This window comes from Mustela erminea, chromosome 12, assembly GCF_009829155.1.
Source record: "Mustela erminea isolate mMusErm1 chromosome 12, mMusErm1.Pri, whole genome shotgun sequence".
Taxonomy (NCBI): domain Eukaryota; kingdom Metazoa; phylum Chordata; class Mammalia; order Carnivora; family Mustelidae; genus Mustela; species Mustela erminea.
Genome location: NC_045625.1, coordinates 22741737 through 22763734, shown reverse-complemented (window position 1 = coordinate 22763734; position 21998 = coordinate 22741737). Strand labels below are relative to the sequence as shown.

The window sequence follows — 21998 nt, the reverse complement described above, 5'->3', positions numbered from 1 at the left end:
GACCCTGGAGAAGGGGGCTCTTCTCATGAGGCCTCACTTTGCCATCCACTATCATATATCATATGTTCTGACACATACTCTGGGCTTAAGCAGCATCTGTAATGTGCCACGGATCAGAGTTCTTTGGTAAATGGTGAAGTTCTCGGGCCTTACTTTGGCGGGGAGGTTATACCCCTGACGTGGATATCACATCTCCCAGCGACTGGAGATGAATAAACTAATATTTCTTACAAGTCTGTGCAGTGCCCAGAGGAACTTGGTTGTAACGCAAATCATTGCTGTGCTGACTTGATCATCAGTGGCGCGAGCCCATCCCCAGAAACAGCTACGCCGTAAAATACAGCCTTCTGTTGACACAGAGCACGGCAGCCGGCCTTCTGCGTGATTGTCTTCCCCGGGGTTTGGCGGTCGTATTGTAGAATGCCACTCTGTCTGTCTAGCAAGTTTCTCCCTGCATATGTGAGGGAAGGAAAGGAATCCAGGGCAGTGAATGTCTCGGCAGACTGCCCCACTGTGCACTTTGGAAACAAAACGTGGAACAAGCCAGCTCTTATTAAAGGCTGGCCTTTCTAGTCTTAAATCAGTCATGTTTATGTGATGTCTATTGTCTGCATTTGAGAAATGTGAAGGAGAAAGGCATCAAATTTGTACCCCAGCGGAAAGGTTTTGCTCTGAATACAGGGGAATTCCATCCCTTTAGAGCCGGCCTCTAGGCATTACCTAGAAGTAAATGCGATGGCAATAAGCATAAGAACAAGTAACATTTATTGAGCATTTACTATGTGCCAGACCATTGTTCCAAGCCCTTTATATCACCGTCTCATTGGATCCACGCCCCACCTGTAAGGCTTAGGTACAAATTATGATCTCCTCTTTATGTGAGAGAAGGCTTGGACCCAGGGTTGTAAAAGAACTTGCCAGAGGTCACACAGGTAGCAAAAGGCAGAACTGGGAGTTGGATCCAAACAGACCAACTTCACATTTTATATTTAACATAACCTCAGGGAGCCCCAGCCACCGGCAGTGCCCCACCTGCACTTCTCACCCAGAGACTAGTTTCAGCAAAGACCACCCATCTAATTTGCATTTTTGGTGATATCCAACGGAAATGATGTGTCCTACGAAACTGGAAATTATGTCGGATTACTTGTGTGTGTGATTTCAATAAAAGAAAGCTAACCTTAGAATCTCCCCGGTTACATTCTGTCATCTTTGCAGCCGATAACCACCTCTAGCTTTTCGTTGGAGACATTTTTATTCTTTGTCTCCAAATTAACACTGCATAGAACATGATTCTGTGAGTGTGTGTGTGTGTGTGTGTGTGTGTGTGGAAACCGCCTTTTCTTCTGGATTCAATTGCTGCAGCCCGGCTGACTGAGGGGACTCTCCCACTCGCAGAGCCCACAGCAGGCATGTTAGGAGAAAGCTCCTGGAGGCGGAGGGGCAGGTGACATGCGTGTGTGCCCAGCATGTCTGCGAGTGTCTCTCCAGATGTGAGCTGCTGCTGCTGCTGCTGCTGCTGCTGCTGCTGCTGCTGCGGTGGCAGCGGCCACTGCTTCCGGCCTTAAAATTCCTGGAGCCAACACCCACCTACTCTTACAGGCTCTCTCTCTTTATTTTCAAGGAAAAAAGAAAGACGCAGACTGAAATAGAAGGCAAGCGCCAGCAGCTTGACGAACAGATACTTCTGCTGCAGCATTCCAAGGTAAGTGGCCGATCCCACGAACCTTTTCCATGATTAGACATGCAGATCACACTCCGGAGAGCCGGGCAGAGCCTGCCCTGGCGCGAAGGCACTGCCGCTGACTGCACGAGCCCTTTCTCCTCCAGTCAGGAAACCATCCTTGGGCTTTTCTTGTGAATTCCTCCAGCGCAGGGCATTGTTAGAGCATTTCAGTTTCTGCGAGCAGGAGGAGATTACAGTGTGCATGTGGACGGGTTTGGGAGCTGGTGTGTGCATATGAAATGTGCTGGTTATATATAGAAACGGGACGAGAATCTCCACATGGTGGGAGAGGCAGTGTTCTGGGGCTGCCTCTCCAGTGTATCAGGTGCCCTGCGTGTGTGTGTTCACAGGTTCCAAAGGATCCGTTGAACAGGCTGTTCTTTTATAGATAAAACACCGGAATGTTTTCTTTCTTGATATGGAGAAAAGGGAGATAAAAGCATCATGATCTGATAAAAAAGAGCAACCCTGTGTATTTCCGGGGATGCATTCATTTTATTTCTACTTTCACAATTTTGTAAGTGTTCTCTCTGAATGAGCAGTTGGTCGAAAGATGGCATTGAAATGATTTCGGTCAGTTGGGTCTCCATTGTACAGAGAGAGAGAGAGAGACAGAGAGATGTTTCATTATTTATGTTTCTTTAAAACATAAGGCACTTAAGCATCGTAATTGATTACAACCTACGAGAAAGCTCTGTCACTGTCACAGGGACTCCACGGGCTGCAGCATGTTGCTTTCTGCAGGCTTGCAGAGTTCAGTGAACGCATTCCAGCGGCCAGCTGGGAGCTGCTACATGCCGTCTGCGGCTCTGCCCCACTCAAGTTGCTGTGACATTCATGTACAGATTCGCATTGCTCAGAGGGCTGGTTGGGAAGGTGGGGCTGGCTTTCCGGGTGATGCTGGCTGTAGATAGTTTAGATTCTTTCCAACAAGATGAGCCTTTATGATTGTATTATCCTTTCTTCCCTAGAAGATAGCGTTGTGCTAAATGAATCCTTCAGATGAGAGTGATCAGCAAGCTGATTTCAAATAGTAGCATGACCTAAATCTGCTTGGTATATTTATCAGTACACTATCCACTTTAACCAGAGAAATGTGTTTAAAAGGAAGTACAGCAGCATGATACTGAGAATATTGCCCATTTATTTTTGCTCTTATAAATCCATTTATAGACCTTTCTTTGTAGGAGCTTACAATACATCCCCTACGCTGTTACTCTCTGCTTACACCATTCCTGAGGAAGCACTGAGGGCTAGAGTTAGTATGTTCTTCTTGCGTAGAGGGGGACTTAACACTTAGTGGAACCAAGTGAATTTTTCAAGGTCGCTCTGGACAGAGCTGGGACTGTGGCTCAGAGAAAAGTCAATTCACTCCTTACAAGAGACCAAAAGGAGTTCTTGGTTTAAGGTGGATTTTTTTAATGAAGGGGACTGGAAAAATGAGAGGCTGTTTTGACTAGGCAGGCCCTCTCCCCTTTAAGCTCAACATGGTTCCTTGCTTTTGCATTCCTTGAACCAAAAGTCGGGCAATAAACATATGTCAGAAAATTAAGTTTCTTTTTCCCACTTTTTATCATTCCGGATGCCTGATTGGATACCAAGGACTCATTCAGGACTGACGTCCAGCTCAGTATCCATCCATGTGTCTGGCCATCCAGTCAACAGAAATAACAGTAAAAGGACTTAGTATTGCATGTAGAAGCAGTGAGACGCCCTCAGAGACTTGGAAACAAGGGAACCAGTTCTTTATGGTTATCCTGGTAAAATTCTCACATTGCTGGTGTAATTGGCTAGCTGAGGGAACACCCGGCCCTTTCACCTGGGTCATCTTCCTGTAACTTCAAGAGAAAGAACTAGAAGTGATGACAGTTTAATAAATGGAGACCAAGGGGTTGTGATTTTCTCTCTCTGGGGAAAGCCCATGTAGACAGAACAAGGGTAGGTCACTAGTCTTGAACCATGAAAACAAAAATGGAAACGACTGCAGGTACCAAGTTCCTGTGCTCTGGTGAGGTGGGGTCTGAGGTAGGCGAGGCATGTCATCAGGCCTCACTTTGGCTCAGGTGAAGCTTCTCTCATGACTCTGCCTCTCTTTGTTCTGAGGCCATCATTCCCAAAATAACTGAGTTATTTTGGTGGTGCCTGACTGAGAGATATGATCACTTCAGGCACCAGAAAAGAATATGTTCTACTTTCAGTCAGTTAGCGGTTGACGGGACTTGAATAGCCTGAGTCATCTTCCCTGTGATCATTCAGTTGTGAGCTCAGCTGCCTCACCTCTGGATGGTAGTAAATTCATTGAGGTTATAGTTCCTCTGTGAGCCTCTTGGTAGGGACTCCACCAGCTTTGTCCTGGCTGCATGGCAGCCGTGTCATCGCCTTGGCCATCCTCGGTGATAGTCATTTTTTTGAGTACCTTGTACGTGCCTGGTACTTTAAATACATCCCCTCAGTAATGGCCGCAAAAGAGTTTCCCTGTCTCACAGGCGAGGAAACAAACTCAAGAGGTCAGGTCATTTGCCCAGGAACATAGAGACTCCACATGAGGAAGCCCTGGTTGAACTCTAGGGCTTCTCTACCCTCAAAACCAAGCCTTCTCCAGGTCACTGTTTTCTTTAAATGTAATATTCCATTTTGAATAGTTTGTCTAGAGAGCTGCCAGTTACCATCATCATTGTCTATAACTCTAAGTTACACTTTCATGGACTCCAGAAAATTTAGACCATGCAGAGACATTATTGATTACTGGCAGTTCCTTGAAGTAGAAAATATTAAGAGATATGTCACCAATTAATATTTCTTCCACTAATTTATAAAATCTGAGATGCTCCCTAAAAAAATAACATATACTTAGTGTAAAGTTAAATGGAAAAGCATTAGAATTAGATTTCATGTTTATTAAGATATAGTTCTCATGGTCCAGTAGTCTATGGACATTTTATTCTCATGCAATGAGGTATGAAATATTTAGATAGATTTACTGGTCTCTTGTCAAACCAAAAAAAAAAAAAAAATAGAATGCAAAGCCATAGTTTTGATAATAATCACATAGTTATGTGATTAGTATTTTTGGTAATTGTAATGTGTAGGATTGTGCAGTGAGCAGTGCCACAAAAATGGAATATTTTTACTTTATATATGGACAATAAACAAATTCTGCAATGCAATGAAAGACCCCAAATATTGAAAGAGCTGCCACACTCCAGTAGTTAGGAAACCCCCAAGCACTTTGAAGTCCTCGCCAAATTAAACTCAGATTTCTTTTTACAAGATCCTTAGCTATACTTAGTCTCTAATATTTGTGATGTAAGAGTTTCCAAGAAGTGCTCACATCTGGGACCAGTAAGCGATTTCAATAGCTGAATTACTTTTTTGCTGATTGTAAGAGAAAGGAATGCATGATCATTCCAAAAGTAAAAATTTAAAGTGTAGTAAAATATAAAGGAAAAAAGATATCAGCTGTATACTGGTCACCCAGATGTCACTCACACAGAGATATATTCTTCTGTACTTTTTCTCTAGTATGTTTTTATAGATTAAGCTCTATGACCCTTATTCATAAGCCTCATCAGTTGGTGATTAAAATGAAATGGTTTTAACATTCAGGTCCAGAATACATTCACCTTTACCTCTTTTTTGGATTTTGATAGATGGGCTATTTTAAATTCTCATAAAAGGGGCACATGGGTGGCTCAGTCAATTAAGATTCTGCCTTAAACTCAGGTCCTGATCCCAGCATCCTGGGATCAAGTCCTGGGATCCAGCCCCATGTCAGGCTCCCTGCTCAGCGGGAAGTCTACTTTTCCCTCTCCCTGTACCTCCCCACCGGAACTTATGCTCTCTCTCCTGAATAACTAAAGAAATAATTAAAATCTAAAATGAGTACATACATTTTCATACAAACCTTTAATAGTTGTGATATCACAGCTAACATTCTTTTTACGTTATGATTTCTGACGTTGTTGTGGTTCTTGCAAAGAACGTCTCAAACATTCACCTAGGATGTTTCTTATCCTTCAGTCATTTTAACCCATCTAGAATTTATTTTTCTATATGAAATAAGATAGGAATGACTTCACTTTTTACTGATGGTGAACCAGTTACCCCAACGTGATTTATTGATTAATTCATTCTTGTCCTCACTGACTTAAATGTCTTCTTTATCATATCCATATTTCTCCCTTATACGGAAGAGTCCGCCGTCGGTGCCTTCTTCCTCCTAGATGAATCTGCCACTCCTGGGCCAATACCACCCTCATCTCATCCCTCTCGCTTTTTAATATATAACATATAACCCTAGTATGTCATAAGGTAAGAGCCATCATTATTCTTCTATTGAAAAATGCTCTTGGCTTTGTATTCCAGGGAAATAATTATTTATTCTTATTGTTTTTATTATGTGACTTGGGATAATGTTGAGTTTAAAAAATAAATCAACTATGAGATTATACCAGACAGACTAAATTTAATATTCCCTTTGTGCTCTGGGTTGAATGGCCAGAGATTTGTCTATTTTATTGGTCAGTCCAAGGTCCCAGCAAGAGCAGTCAGCATATTTTGCCACACGAATCCCTTTGGAACTGTCACATTTATAAAGGTTTGTATGACAGAGGCAGCACTGTCAGAATCGAATTGTTAATATCATATCTTCAATACATAAGATGCCTTTGAATTACTTATTCATGAGCAGGGAACCCTGACTAGAGGGTTTTTTTTTTTTTTCCCTAAACCACGCTGTGAAAATTGTCATTATATTTTAAAAACTACAGCATTTTCTTTCAAGAAGATTGAATGAAAAAAAAAAATCAAAGACTGAATTGTGACCCTACGAGATATTTATTGTCAACCTACCAAGGTCATTTGCTACATAGCCTGAAGGTTCCAGTGGGCCTCGCTGCAAACATGTTTTAGTGTCTCCCGCTATTGTGAACCTTTAGCACTAATTTTAGACTTTTCTTGGTCATTAGTATGTTTGAAAGGCCAATTTCAAATGTTAGAGTATTGAATTGACAGGCAGGGTACACAGTGTAAAGGAACTTCACGTCCCACTTTTTCCCATCACGTCTCCACTGGCCCTTTAAACAGAGCTTGAGTAGAAGTTAGAACTTGGTTTCTTCTTCTTCTTCTTCTTTTTTAGATTATTTATTTATTTATTTGACAGAGAGAGACAGAGAGACAGACAGAGGGGCAGGTAGAGGGGGAAGGGGAGGCAGGCTCCCCGCTGAGCAGAGAGCCCAATGAAGGGCTCGATCCCAGGACCCTGAGATCATGACCTGAGCCGAAGGCAGAGGCTCAACCCACTGAGCCACCCAGGTGCCCCCAGGACTTGGTTTCTTCTATCAGAAGTCTTGGTTTGGGTTCTGTGTGGACTGAAATCATGTGACGAAAACTCAATACCAAACCAAGATCTCGCCGGGAGTCAATGGGGAGGAGTGATAATTATCATTGTCATCATCATCATCGTCATCATCACTCGATACCGTGGCTTCAGATATCATTTATGTATCAATGACTCCCAAATGGATGTCTCCGGTTCCAGGGACCCCTGAACTCCATGCTCCTGTATTCAGCCATTTTCCTGACGTGTCCACTTGAATGTGTCGCTTCCCTTTATAAGCTTCTCAAGCTTATCCTGCCCTAAATGGAAATGTCCGTTTTCTGCTGTTCCAGCCTTTGTTCTTCCTCTAGTCTTTCCAGTCTAGTGAGGATACCACCATCCACCCTTTTGCTCAAACCAACTGTCTATGTCGTCTTGAATCCCACCCTGTCCCTTGCCCCCCACATCTAATCTGTCAGCAAGTCATGTTGACTCTCCCTCTGAAGTACACCCCGAGCCTTCCATTTCTTCTGCTGCTCCTCCGCTTCCAGCTAGCACACTCTGTCAACTGGTGATGTAATAGAATCCAATCACTTACACTTTGTAATCCTGTCCCTTCCAAACTGTTCTCTTCCTACGGTGCTCAGGAAACTCCTTAGCACGTCTGCAGGACCCCACCAACTCTGGCCCCTGTGCTCCTCTCCATCTCCAACTTGTTCTCCTCTCCCTTCCTCACCCCTCACTCACTGTGGTCCCGCCGCTTGGGCATTCTGTCTGGTCCACAAACGCGCTAAACTCTGTCCCACATCTGGGCTGTTACGTTTGCCGGCCTCTCCCCGTGAATGTCCCTTCCTTGGATCTCAGATCTCAGCTCAAGTGTTCAAGTACTCACAGGGACTTTTCCCCCCTAAAGTGTCCTCTCTGTGTTCCTGTTTGTCATATTGTCCTGCCTACCTCCTGCCGTGCATGTTTCGCAGTCTGAAATTATCTCACATCGTTGTTTATTGGGACAAAAGCTTAGTGACGCTGAGGACTTGCCCGTCATCCAGAGCGGTATCTTCAGGACCTGGCGGAGTATCTGGGGGAATGGATGGGGACACCACTGCTCCCGAGATGGGGATGCAGAGGGAGAGATGGCTGAGTGGGAGGATGATGAGCTCCTTTTTGGGTCAGGTTTGGCTAGCTGGTGGGAAAGCTTAGGTATTCTCCAGGCACTTGGATAGTCACAGGTTCTTCTGTGGGGCTATTCAAATTGTGGACCTTGGGCCAGGACCATCAATGACAGCATCACGTGGGAGCTTATTAAAATTCATATTCTTAGGCCTTACCTTAAACTTCAAGAATCAACATCTTGGGGGGGCGGGGAGGTGGCAATCTGTGCTTCCGCGAGCTCTCCTATAAGCCTTATGCATACTTCCTTTGTCTTGACTCTTCACAGTTGCCTCTCCTTGACCAAAGTGAAGTTTGACTGTTCTTCACTGCTGTAAGCTAGGATACAGTTTTTTGGTATATGCCGTCTGGACATTAAAAAAGAAGAAGAAGAAAATTTTTTATTTTTAGTGTTCACTTCTGCATGCTCTGCTTATCACTTATTTCTGAAACACTTAGGCAAGCCAGTAAGGACCAGCACAGTAGGGGGAAACGGGTGCTTTCGATGGGCCTGTGTGAAAAGCACGTTCAAGTGCATTCTAGTCTAAGGCCATAACACCACTGACCCTTAGAGACAACAGGAAGTGATCTGGCGGAGGTTAAGGGAACCTTTGGTGGTAAACGTATTTGGATTGGTGGTCTGCCCACGCAACATCAAGGCCAAGTGGGAAAAAAATCAACTTTGCTTTTTAATTTTTGTAATGTCCAAACACTTCTGTGAAATAGACTTCTCTGAGACCAGGCCCACTGTCTTGTTCTGTTAGAGTCTCTCTTCTTGGCTCCAGCTGTTGGGGATGTTTTGGTGACATCATCACTCACTGCCTTATCCAGAGAAGAGACAGATGTGAGGGCACATGTGCTCTCGGCGCTCGTGGTCACCAGGCTGCTCTTGTCAGAAGTACTGACGGATGGCTAGGACTCAGTCAGCCGGAAATGAGTGGTTAGACCCTTTCCTTGGTGGCGGGGGGCGGGGGGGGGCATAGTGCGAAGGAGAGCAGACAGAACATTCTCAGGAGCAGCCACTGGGTCACGTCTCTAGAAGCGCTGGCTCTAGAGCATCCCTCCTGGGGCAGAGAAAGCTGGGTCTCTCCAAGGCTGCCTTTCCAGAATGTCCAGTCAAAATGGACTCAGAAAGTCCATTCAGAAGTGTAGGAATTCGAGCCATTGGAACCTACCCCTCCGCAGCCGGCAGCGGCTTCATAGCCCCGCGTAGCTGCTAGATTTTTCAATAGAATGGTAAATCAGAACCATTAATGAATTCTTACTGTTACTAAAGTTGGTAATTTTTCATAACTCCTTTTATAGCTTTATCATAAGGAGCTCTTGTTCCTTAACCTCAAGACAAATGTGAACCTCTGGGATTGTCTACCTTTTGCTTATGAGAGTTGTAGAAAGCAAACGGTAGTGAGTATGAGTTCTGTGTCTATAATATTGGAGACATTCTACTCTCTCATTTCTGTACGTCATATTTAATTGGCTCGGAGCCATGCATAACCTGGCTCTGAGTCATTATACGGGGCTCCTTTCCTTTACCGTGCTCAGCCTGCCTGAGGAGGTCAAACCGGATTCTGACAGAGGTGATGCTGGGAGCCAGGGAACCCAGGGCTTACCCTATGCTTCCACTATGTTGACTGGCTTCATAGCCATGACAGGACCAGGGAAAATCTGGTCACATGCCCTACTTTGGGGGCACCCTTACTGCCTTCCAGGACCACCAACCTGACCAGGGGACACTCAGCCATGATGCCTAGGGTCCAGCCTCTACAAACATCTAATAGCCACCCTCTGCCATCTAGGCACCATATAATGAAAACCCAAATCAAAAATCCTCTCCCACACCTTCTTCACCTTGCTCTTTGTTTTAGGGAGTTTCAGCCTGCCTTTCTCTTGAGCTGTTTTCATTTCCCTTGTCAAAGCAGTAATGGCTCCCTCCTCGCCATTGCCTGAAACTCAAAACCTTTTTATTTGGGGGGGGGGCACCTGGGTGGCTCGTCAGTTAAGCATCTAATTCTTGATCTTAGCTCAGGTCTTGATTTCAGGGTTGAACGCAAGCCCCATACTGGGCTCCTCACGAGCCTACTAAAAACAAACCAAAAAAAAACCCCACCTTTTTATTTCACTCCACAATATATTAGTACACTGGTGCAAATGGAGTACGTGATTTTAATACCATTTGGAGACCACTGCTGAGGATGGTTGGGAATCATTAAAAAGCTTCTAAGAAGTATGACATAACCTTTTTTTTCTTTTTTAAACACTTTAAGATGGACGCAATATCTGGTGATCTTAAGAAATTATATAATGAAATTGCAGCTGCACAGAAGAATGCCCTTATGTTTTAGAGATTCATACTGAAATACTCACGGGTGAAATGTCACGATGCTTGTTATTTCCTTTAAAGTGCTCTGGTAAAGAACTTGTGGGAAATACGGCAAACTGTTTATAATTGTAAAGCTAGGTGAGTTACACGGACATTCATTATCCTGTTTCCTGTTTTTCTGTATGTTCTCAAGAGCTTTTTATAGTCAGAAATGCAGAAATAAATCGCGCTGGTGGCTCTCTAGGGGCTGGGCCTGGGGGAGGTGGGGAGCCAAGTCAGAGAGGAGGCGAAGGCAGCAATTCAGGTGACCAGTGACGAGGGGCGGAGCTCGAACCGAGGCACCGCGGCACGGAGAAGGCTGTGGACGGAGAGGTATCATCTGGTCTGTTCTCTTCCCTCATTCCCACAGTCCAAAGTGCTTCGGGAAAAATGGCTGCTGCAGGGTATCCCCGCCGGAACTGCCGAAGAGGAGGAAGCCAGGAGGCGGCAATCTGAGGAGGATGAGTTCCGAGTCAAACAGCTGGAAGATAACATCCAGAGGTAGGTGGTTCCCAGCGCCGGCGCCCACCCCCGCCCCTCCCTCTCTGGGGTCTTACAGTGCAGTAACCGCCACTGTCCTCTAGGGGGCCCTTCTCAGTGCCAGCCCCTTTGCCCAGAGCTCGGGAATTCTCTTCCTAAAAACAGAGTACTTTGGGGAAACAAAACAAAACAAAACAGAGTACATTGGTATCGTTTAAACGTTTCCAGATAACCCCGAGTTACTACTCTGAACACTAATTACTGTAGGGGCTGTTATCGGTACAGCGATGTTTTCCTGGAACAGTGAGGTGTTGGAAGCAGCTCGCCCCTTCAGTAAATGCCCACCTTTTTTGAGTTCTTCCACCAGCTTTTGTCTTTTTCCTCCTGTGAGTCAGGCTGTTAGCTGTTGTTGCTGCTGTAGTGGGTCTCTTTCCTACATTTGATCAGTCTGAAGTGGGAAACGGTAGCCAGGGGTCTGAGAACGAGAGACGTGCCAAATGAGGATACCACTGTGAGTTATGTGCCTGAGCTCTAAAATTAACGTTGCACTGTCTGCTTGCCCTGCTCAGAGGGTGAGTTGGGTTCCTTTATGGTTCTCAGCCAGGTTCTGAACATTTCCGTCTGGGAGATAAGTGCCCTTCCTGTGGCCAGTGGTTGGCCAGGCTCACACAGAAGCAAAAACATAGGTTCGTACTTGAAAACTGTAGTCGTATCAGGTCCCAGGACACCTAGCCAGAGCTAAGAGAGGGGGGTGGAAAGTGGCAATCAGAGATGCCTTAGAACCGAACTTCCCTATCCATCGTATCCCTCCAAAGCCCGCCTCAAATCTCAACCTCAGGAGCTTCATCTCTTTCTCCTGAGGGTGCAAGCTCGTTTAGAAGACAGGGCAAGGCTACTACGTCACTACCAGCCTTTAAACCCAAGGATGTATGAGGACTGTGAGAGTCCCTGGGGACTCCAGTACTGTTACCAGAGGGAAATCAGACCTGCCATAAGCCCTAAAGGCCTGGATCCCTATTTGCTTGGGCCTTAATGTCCCTTGAAGTGTTCTCAAGAACAGCTTAGCTAAATTTTGCTTATAGAGGAAATTCACTAAGAAAAAGTTTGTATGCGATGTACATATGTTCATATACACACATGTGTATGTGAACATGTATATGTGTGTACATACACGTGAGTGTGTGCTCACAAACATGTATGTGAATGTGTATACATATGCGCATACATTATGAGAATGTGTATGCATGCACATACATGTATCAAACACGTGTATGGAAATGTGTCTGTGTACATGCAAGCGAATATGTATACGTGTGTGTGCACATGCATGCAAATAGGCATGCATATGGATATGTGCATGTGTGTAAATGTGCACACATGCACAACACGTGTGTGGATATGTGCATTTACACATGTGTGAGTGTGTATACGTGTGTATATTATCATACATATGTGAATGCACATGCTTGTATACACATGCATGTGAATATAGATACATATGTATACATACATGCATGTGTGTGGATATGGATACACGTGTGCACACACATGTATGTGACTGTATGTCCTGTGTGCACATGCATGTGTGTAGGTATTATGCACGTATGTGTCTATGTACACCCACTTTTTTCTTTAGCATACAAAGGGTAAAGGCTAAATTATTACTAGCCATTTTAGATAGAGAGATATATACATGTCATTAGAAGAAGAAAATCTTAGTCCTGGGAAGACGGCATCAAGCTTGTGAAGACAAGTGCCTCTAGGAAGTAGGAAAGCTCTTCTGTTGGAGCCCAGAGGTAGGAAGGGGAGAGGCAGGAGCAAGTCACTCAGTGTCCTGAGCCTCGGGAGTTCTTCTCCTCCGAAGCGGCTCAGCTGGCTGTGTCTTAGGCAAGATAAGGGAGCCAGGGATTATTGAAAACATAGACGGTAGGTTGGGGAGAAAGAAGCTGCTCAGAGAAGTGATTTTGCGGGAAGTCTCGGAAGTTCAAGTCCATGGTGCTCTCAGCTGCAGGTGACCGTGGATATAATACAGCAGCATCGCTTTGTCTCTGCTCTCGTTAGAAGTTCCGTCGTCTTCATTTCTCTCTCTCACTGGCTTTACATACTCAGGACAGATGGGTCTGGTGCTGAGCAGCCGAGCAGAAACTCCCCAACTCTTTGTTGAATGAAGAATTGGGACCTGGCAGGCCACGTATCAGGGGATCCCTGCCTGGCAGAAGAAGCCTGGGAGATTATTCTCCGGGCTAACTTCATACTAGGAGCCCCCGTGGCCTGAGCACAGTCTGTTCGCTACCGTGGATGCGAAGGGAGGCAGGGTACACACTGATGGGCAGAAAATTTTGTTTAAAATCATTTTTCAAACACTGGGTATCTTTTCTGACCAAGGCTGAACCTGTTCATTCATTTCATCCTTTAGGTGTCATAGATGGAAAGCAGAAGGGACTTGGAAAATCGGATAAAATTAGGCCTGTGACCTTTTCTGTGTGTGTGCATGTGTGTGTGTGTTAATGGCCTCAGAAAACACAGTTTTCCCACCAAACTCTCAGTTTGGCTTTGGCCTGCGTACACGTAGACCATTATTCTGGCCTCACAGGTGGTAGCCCTTACCTGTGAGATGAGCCATTACATGGAGGGAGGATCTTTTTTTTTTTTTTAACTATTATTTATTTATTTGACAGATCACAAGTAGGCAGAGAGGCAGGCAGAGAGAGAGAGAGAGAGAGAGAGAGGAGGAGGAGGAGGAGGAGGAGGAGGAGGAAACAGGCTCTCCACTGAGCAGAGAGCCCGATGCGGGGCTCGATCCCAGGACCCTGGGATCATGACCTGAGGCGAAGGCAGTGGCTTAACCCACTGAGCCCCCCAGGCGCCCTATGGAGGGAAAATCTTAAATCAAGACTCAGTTTGGGCTAAACTGACCCCCAGAGCGAGGCACAAGAGTTCAGGGCTGGTTTAACATTCATGAGGTCGGGGCGCCTGGGTGGCTCAGTGGGTTAAGCTGCTGCCTTCGGCTCAGGTCATGATCTCAAGGTCCTGGGATCGAGTACCGCATCAGGCTCTCTGCTCAACAGGGAGCCTGCTTCCTCCTCTCTCTCTCTCTCTCTCTCTCTCTGCCTGCCTCTCTGCCTACTTGTGATCTCTCTCTATCAAATAAACAAATAAAATCTTTAAAAAAAAAAAACATTCATGAGGTCATCCCCATATGCGGAAAAATAAGGAGCATCTCTTCTTATCTTTTGAGTCAACAGAATAAAGAGCTCGCAGATGTATGCAGGCAATCTCTCGGAGCTCACTGAAGACCCAGATAGCCGAGCCAGAAGGAGAGAAGTCACAGCAGCCTAAAGGGCTGGGGATGTGGGTGCTTATTAGGCCTGGATTCAGGGCGCATGTCCTTCCGGCACAGTGATGGCTGCTCTGCCTGGCAGTGGTCATTTGCTGGGGGTTGAGCTGTGTTCCCTCGAGCTGCTTTTCTGTAGTAGCAGGACTGCTGCTGGGTGTCATTTCTTCGTCAGGGGCTCTGGAGGAAGGAGCTATTTCCTGGAGATCGGTTTCTACTTCTTCTCATCTTACTCGAAACTTCTCTGTTGCACGTTAGCATCTTCAGGTTCCTGTGCCAAGGGAAGAAAGGAGCTGTCCTGCTTTTTGCCTTAGAGGACTCTGAGCCCCCTCAGGCGCTTTCCTTAGTCAGGCATGGTTTAGTTCGCTCTCACAGCCCTAGAGCCACTGGAACAGCCCTAAAGGCTCTTTGGAAGCACGAGAGTCCTGCAGTCTTAACAGTCCGTGGGGTTGGGCCGTTCTGGCTCTGCTCATTTGGGCTGAGCTCAGCTAAGTGACACCAGGGCATAGGTTGGACGAGTCTTTGCTTTCATCCGCCGGGCCTAATGAGCTGACCATGACTGTTTCCTTTTACGGCAATGGCAGAGGAGCCAGAGGACCGAGAGGAAACAGAACTGTCCATATGGTATAGCCCCAGCAAGTCACGGCCACCCCCAAAATCAAGGCGGGGAGACAGTCGGCTTTTAGTGGAAGGAACTTTAGAATTGTGTGGCACCGGGCACAGATACAGGGAGGGGTGAGAATGAGGAGGAAGATGACCTAAAATTTTATAGCTTGAGAATTCAGAGGGACAGAGAGAAAAGAACGCGAGAAAACAGAAGTGGCTTTGAGATCAGATTCAGAATCTAATCTTTATAGAATCAGAATCCTGGACATTGACAACAGATTAAATGCAGAACCACTAAATAAAGGAATTCTAAAGGGAATTTTCTTTGTTTGAAGCAGAATATCAATCTTTAGATCTTTAGATTTGAGCCCATTAATCTAAGTCTCTCCTGAGTGTAAAAGAAATTCTCCTAAAGAGATACATGTGGGGCGTCTGGGTGGCTTAGCCGGTTAAGCGTCCGACTCTGGATTTCAGCTCGGGTCATGATCTCAGGCTTGTGAGATGGAGCCGCGTGTTGGGCTCCACGCTGTGTGGAACCTGTTTAAGATTCCCTCTCCCTCTCCCTCTGTCCCACTTCCCCTGACTCACTCTCTCTCTCTAAAAAATAAAAAAATATAAAATAAATAGGGAAACTGTTTCCAAACCATAGAGTAGATGAGTACCGTTGTGTCCCGAAGGTATTTTAGTCCCTGCTGGTGAACCAAGAGTAGCTCGAAGAACTTAAAGGAGCAATAGCGAATAGTGATCAGAGAGCAGGGAGAATGTGTTCCAGGAAAGATTAAGGAAAATCAGTGTCATTTAAGTTTGGAAAAAGAAAAGGTAATAATAGCACTCTAACTCAGAACCTCAGTGTGGGTCGGTTTAGGCCATGTCTTAATTCCTTATGTCTGAATATTTAATTAATAGTAAATAAATTAATATTAATTCTTGAAGTCTGAAGGTAATAAAGACTTCATATAAAGCACGAGAATTTGCGCTTAAATGTGTCTCTTTCCTTAGATATCTTCAGGAAGAAAGAGTATGGCCACATTTCCATTTCTGAGTCTACAGTTCTTTATAGTGTCCGCAGCTAGGCAACAAATCCCAGGTTTCCCCGGCATGGTTTTTTATAAAAGTGTTATTTGTGAATTGGTGGTTGTTTGGAACGAAGAATGTTATCTCTTTTCCAAGATTATTAGAAGGCAGCACAGATTAGATTTTGAAGAGGGGCAGAGGGAGGGAGGAAGGAACTAGACGATTCAATCCTGGGCCTTAGAATCACCTGGGAAGCTTTTTTTAAAAATATAGATTCCCAGGACTTATTCCAGAAAATTTTGATTCCGTGACCCAGGTAAGGAGCCCTGGAGTTTTTTTTTTTTTTTTTTTTTTTTTTTTTTTAAGAGTGTTCCTAATCATCTCTGCAGCGCATAGTCAGGTTCAAGAAAGATTGCTGTAAAGGGAAAAAGAATAGAACACAAATAAAATGTAATTCACTAAGAGCACAACAGAGCTGCAGTGGGAAAGGAAAGAGAGGGCTGGTCCCTACAGTGGATAAATAGATGGTTTTGTTGTTTGTTTGTTTGTTTGTTGTACAACTTTTCCCTGGACAATGTCTATTGGTTTATTCTTGGTTCTTTAGAAAGCAAAAATGGTCAGCATTGCTGAAAGCAAAATCTGTACAATGATCTCTTTTTTATTTTTTTAATTTCTTTTTTTTTTTTTTTTAAAGATTTTATTTACTTATTTGACAGACAGAAATCACAAGTAGGCAGAGAGGCAAGCAGAGAGAGAGAGGAGGAAGCAGGCTCCCCGCTGAGCAGAAAGCCCGATGTGGGACTCGATCCCAGGACCCCGAGATCATGACCTGAGCCGAAGGCAGCGGCTTAACCCACTGAGCCACCCAGGCGCCCCTATTTTTTTAATTTCAAATGTCCCATCTTCTGAGTGCTTTCTTTCCTCCTGGAGTGCCAGATTAAGAAAGCCCAAAGGATTGTTTCTGGCTTGAGCCCATGGTCAGCTGCCCTCCATGTTGTCCCTGAGTGTGAAGGGACCACATGTGGACCTCACATTTATACTCTTGGAGAATCCTGGCAATTAGATCCGCGCTGGTCTTGTCAACCTCACATCTCTCTAGACCACAAATCTTGCTGCTTGCCCTGTGATTTTCCTACTTAAGTGTCTCTTTCTAATTTCATCAGCTTTTATTCATATGTTTGAAATACAGTGTTCTAGTGCTCACTTCGGCAGCACATACGCAGAAATGGAATGATCCAGAGAAGATTAACGTGGCCTCTGCACAAGGATGATGTTGAAATTCATGAAGCTTTGAAATACATTGTTCTTAACTTTCTCTGACTAGTGAGAAATTTGGGAGCGCTGTGCCCCTCCCCCACCTTGGAATTACCCCCGTGAAGAGGAGAAACTGTAGCGAGTAGTAAATGAAAGTGGGGACAAGCTGTTGTAAAGCCAGGGTGTTAATTCTAGCTCTGTTGTTAACTTGCTGTGTGACTCTGCGCAAGGCTCTTGCTCTCTCTGGTCTCAGCATCCTCATCTTTTCAGTGAAGACTCTCTGAGGGTCTTCCAGCTCTGGTTTTCTAAGAGTCTCGAATTTGGGAAATTGAATAGAGATCCCTTTTCTGAGCAAATACACCTGTGTGGAGAAATGCTACTATTGTAGAAGGAAGTGCTTGTGGCGACAGGCTGGAACTGGGGAGAGAGGTGAAGTTCTCAGGAGACAAAAGCCCCATGGGTGAATCATTGACTCATCACCACAATGACTGATTCATCTGATCAGCTGTGAGTTCTAAAATATGTCCCATCAAATATTGATTGAATAAAATGTTGAAGTCCCAGCTGCTCACCTCGAGAGGGACATTGTAGCTTTTTAGAAAGAAAGTTCAAAACCCAAGTGGACTGGCTCATTTCTGCTTCTGATTTAAGATTCTCAGAGTGCTTCTGTTGGTCTCCGAATAAATTCGGATGCCAGAATTCACTTAGTTTTCCACATTCTTAAGAGACTCAAAGCAGAAGACTGGAGACATTAGGCAGAAGCATGTGTGTCTTACATGTTGGGATTTTGGCAACGAACGGGATGACAGTCATCCACAAATAACTGTTCTAGAAAAGGCAACCACAGAAATGTTCATTGGAATCACAAAGGATACTTGCTTGGGATTCATTCTGTCCTTCTTGCTATTTTTGACTCTATGGTGCACTGTTCTTCCGCAGAACGCTCACACAGGCGGTCCACATCTGTGCTCTCCCTGCCCGCAGCCCCACCCGCACAGCCACATCTGGCAATCCAGCCCTGTTCTCTCATGCTCTAGGTTCTAATATAAACCATAGAGTGATGCAGTGCCACCACCACTGTGCCATCTCATACTCATTGGTCTCTTACACTTCTGGGTCCCTAGCTTTTTGGCTTCCACTTAATTCATTAATTTTCTTGTGTGTGTCCTCATCCTACTCCCATGAAGCTGTGGTGATGATGATGCCCATAATACAGATGGGGGAACTGAGGCTTAGAAGATAAAGTAACTTGTTTCCCCCAATGATCCCATGAATAAGTGGAAAAGTGAGGAGTTGGCTTGGTTGGTACGTAGAGCACGTGACTCTGGATCTCAGGGTTTTAACTTCAGGTGCCATGCTGGGCATAGACCTTCGTCTAAAAGAACAACAAGAGTGAAAAAGCAATATTTCAGCTGGGCTCTGTCTAACCCCAAAGCACATTCTCAAAAATCTGGACGCAAGTTATTTTAAGGTCAAAATTCTTGAGACATGTGGTATCTTGGTCACACTGAAATCACACTGGCGTTCTCCTCGTGATGCAGCCCTCAGTGTCTCCGCAGGAAGCATGGTAGCAAATGTGCCCCCACCCCAGAGAAGCTGGGCTTGGGGCCATTGAGAGTAGTCACGTGGTTCAGGAGCCTGTGCCTTCAAGTTTGTTCTGGAAGTACAGGCTCCATTTTAGGCTTGGTTTCTTTGTCTCTTTCTGATGCCCTTTACTCCTGAGGGCTCTTTCTTGGCTGAAGAAAGCCTAAGTGTCTGCTGCAAACAGTGTACAATGACTTCAGGGGCTCCTGGCATACTAATGCGGAACTGGGCCCTTTGAGTCTAACTGACTGGGTTCGAGCCCTAGTTCTGCATTTGCAAGCTGTTTCGTCTTAGGCACAAAGTAACTCTCTAGGCCTTGAGCCCTGGACCCTGGCCAGAGCAAAGCCCATTTGAAGAGTTGTCGTACAGACCATATGCTTTTGTGAAGTACCAAGTATAGTGGGTTGTCAGCGAGTAAGAGTAGTGCTTTTGTTGTTGTTTTCTCCTCCATGCTTTTGGAACAGGGTTTCTCAGTAGCAGCACTGTTGATGTCTGGGCTGGAGAATTCTTTGTTGTGGGGGGCTGTCCTGTGTGTTGCAGGATGGTTAGCAGAATCCCTGGCTCCTATCGGGGAGATGCCAATAGCGTCCTCTACCCCCCATCTCAAGGTCAGGAATGTCTTCAAGCATTGCTAAGTGTCCCGTGGGGCCCAAGTAGCCCCCAACTGAGAACCATTATGCTAAAGCCTGGAATTACAGGTTTTGATACGAAGATAAAATCACCCCATCAAAGAGCTTCAGAACCCAGAACCCTAAAAAGATGTATGTGGCACAAAGGCCAGACAGAACAGATGCACGTGTGGATATGGAGCAAAGGGAACCCCTGTGCACCATTGGTGGGGTTGTAAATTGGTAGAAAACAGTATGAAGGTCACGTAGAAAATTAAAAAGAGAACTCTCCAAGTGATCCAGTGATTCCATTTCTGGGAATACATGCCAAGGATATGAAAACCAAAGATAACCAGGGTACCCAAGTGGCTCAGTCTGTTAAGCGTCTGACTCTTGATGTTGGGTCACATCATGATCTCAGTCCTGTGAGATCGAGTCCCACACTGGGCTCCATGCTGGGCGTGGAGGCTGCTTAAGATTCTCTCCCTTCCTCTTCCTCTTTCTTTCTCTTCCTCTGCTCTTCCCCGCCCTCCCCACCTGCATGTATGCAGGCACACACTCTCTCTCTTTAAAAAAAAAAAAAATGCTATCTTTTTTTAGGTTATAAACAGGTTCATAGCAGCTCTGTTTATAATAGCCAAGACCTGGAAACAACCTAAGAGTCCATCAGTGGATGAGTGGGTAAAGCAGATGTGATAAACATATATGGAATATTATTCTGCAGTAGAATAATATTATTCCAAAATATTATTTATATATATAGTAATATTGTATTATAAATTACATATTTTATATATAATAATATATTCCAATATATTATTCCAATGATATGGAATATTATTCAGCCATAAAAAATAAAGAAATCGTACCCTTTGTGACAACAGAGATAGACCTTGAAGACATTACGCTCAGTGAAATAAGTCAGAGAAAGACAAATACTGTATGATCTCACTTACATGTGGAATCTTCAAACAAACCCACAAAAAAACAGACAAAACAGAGAAACCCCAAACACATTGGAAAAGAGATTAGGCTTGTGGTTACCAGAGGCGGAGGGTGGGGAGGAAGGGGAAATTGGAGGAAGGTGGTCCTAAGGTGCAAACTCACAGCGGAGTAAGTACTGGGATGTCGTGTATGACGTGATGCCCACAGCTAATACTGCCGCAGGATATACAGGGAAGCTGTGAAGAGAGTAGATCCCAAGAGTTCTCATCACAAAGAGAAATTTCTTTCTTTTTTCTTCTTTCTTTCCTTTTTATTGTCTAAGAAGATGGATTTTAGCTGAACCTATTGGGGTGATCATTTCACATGTATCTATATGTACATCAAGCCATCAGGCGGTGTGTCTGAAGCTCATACAGTAACATTTGTCAACTCTTTCCCAATAAACCCTGGGGAAAGATTTATGAAAAGAACATTCACGATTTTCAGTGCAGCATGATGGAAGTGTTTCAGGTGCTTGTAGCGGAAGGCTTCTCTCAAGCATGGAACCACGAAAGTCAGTTCTGCGTTAAAAAGAAATGATGGCCTTTTCCGTTTGCATCCAATGCTGCACTGATTTTGCAAAGGCAGTGATTTTACGACAGCTCATAAAACCATAGACTCTTAGAGCATTCATAATGGAGGTATGATCTGGATCAACTCCTGTCTGATGCTTGAATTTGCAGTGAACCCAGTGAGTGGGAGTCCATTCGTAGTCTCTCCCCGAGGCTGAAAGGGACAGGAGTCTCACTTCCTCACAAAGTAACACCCAAGTCCACATTGGAACAGCTCTTACTATTATTACAAAGGATCCTCCTCTGGGATGAAAGTCATGTTCCCTGCCCTCGTCACTGGTTCTCTGATCCCTGCTCTCTGGTACCACGTCGAAAGGTCCCTTTTCACAGACTCTGAATGTGAATGCTTATGGTTTGTGGCCAGTTCTGGAAGCTGGGACAAGTCAGGAGGGAAGCACTCTCCTCGTGCTTTCAGCACGTCAGCATCGCCTGTGTGTAGCTTAGTGGCAGTAGTGGAAACGCCTACTTCCAGGGGCCTGTTTGTGAGAGCCCAAATATCTTGCCTTCTTCGGCTTTTGTGGGCTCCATTATAATTGCCTCATTATTGGTCAGGTAAATTGGGTTAAAGTATCCATAATTATGAAAATAATGGGAGAATTTTGTTCATACACTGAGACCACATAGGAGCCACAATTGGGGCAATGCTTGCATTTTCCAGCCCTTAGAACAATTGCCATAATTGAAGACATTGTGCAAAGTCAACTTTCTTGGCAGCTGGCCCCAGGCTTTTTGGCTTATGAATGCCATACCTCAGATCTCCCTTCTACAGAAAGTTTCCCCTCTGAAAATCACATTTTTCTGCCCCTGTAGCTGGTAATATGGTCCCTTGTAACCTGTCTGTATTCTTGATGAAACAAAGACGTCAAGCGTCCTGTTGACATTTTCCTAAACGGTTTTCGCCTCCTGTGCGTTGTGAAGGCAGCGGATGGTCACTTGGATCCTCTTCAGCGAGGGCAGTCTGTGATCTTACAATATGGCATCACGACCGTGGAGTCTGGGGGCTGTGGCCTG

The 21998-nt window shown here is 45.0% G+C and overlaps 1 protein-coding gene and 1 non-coding gene across 8 annotated transcripts in view; both read left to right on the top strand.

The window, feature by feature from the left end:
• Window positions 1–21998, top strand: part of PALM2AKAP2 (PALM2 and AKAP2 fusion) — a 481551-nt gene that overhangs the window by 221037 nt on the left and 238516 nt on the right. For all 7 annotated transcript variants that reach the window (XM_032306714.1, XM_032306709.1, XM_032306711.1 and 4 more), the window contains 2 exons: window positions 1625–1705; window positions 10922–11052. In XM_032306714.1, coding sequence (XP_032162605.1) covers window positions 1625–1705; window positions 10922–11052 — 212 coding nt within the window. The remainder of the gene's footprint in view (window positions 1–1624; window positions 1706–10921; window positions 11053–21998) is intronic.
• On the top strand, window positions 17182–17287 carry LOC116571230. Its single transcript, XR_004277795.1, has one exon. It is a non-coding gene; the product is annotated as a U6 spliceosomal RNA (small nuclear RNA).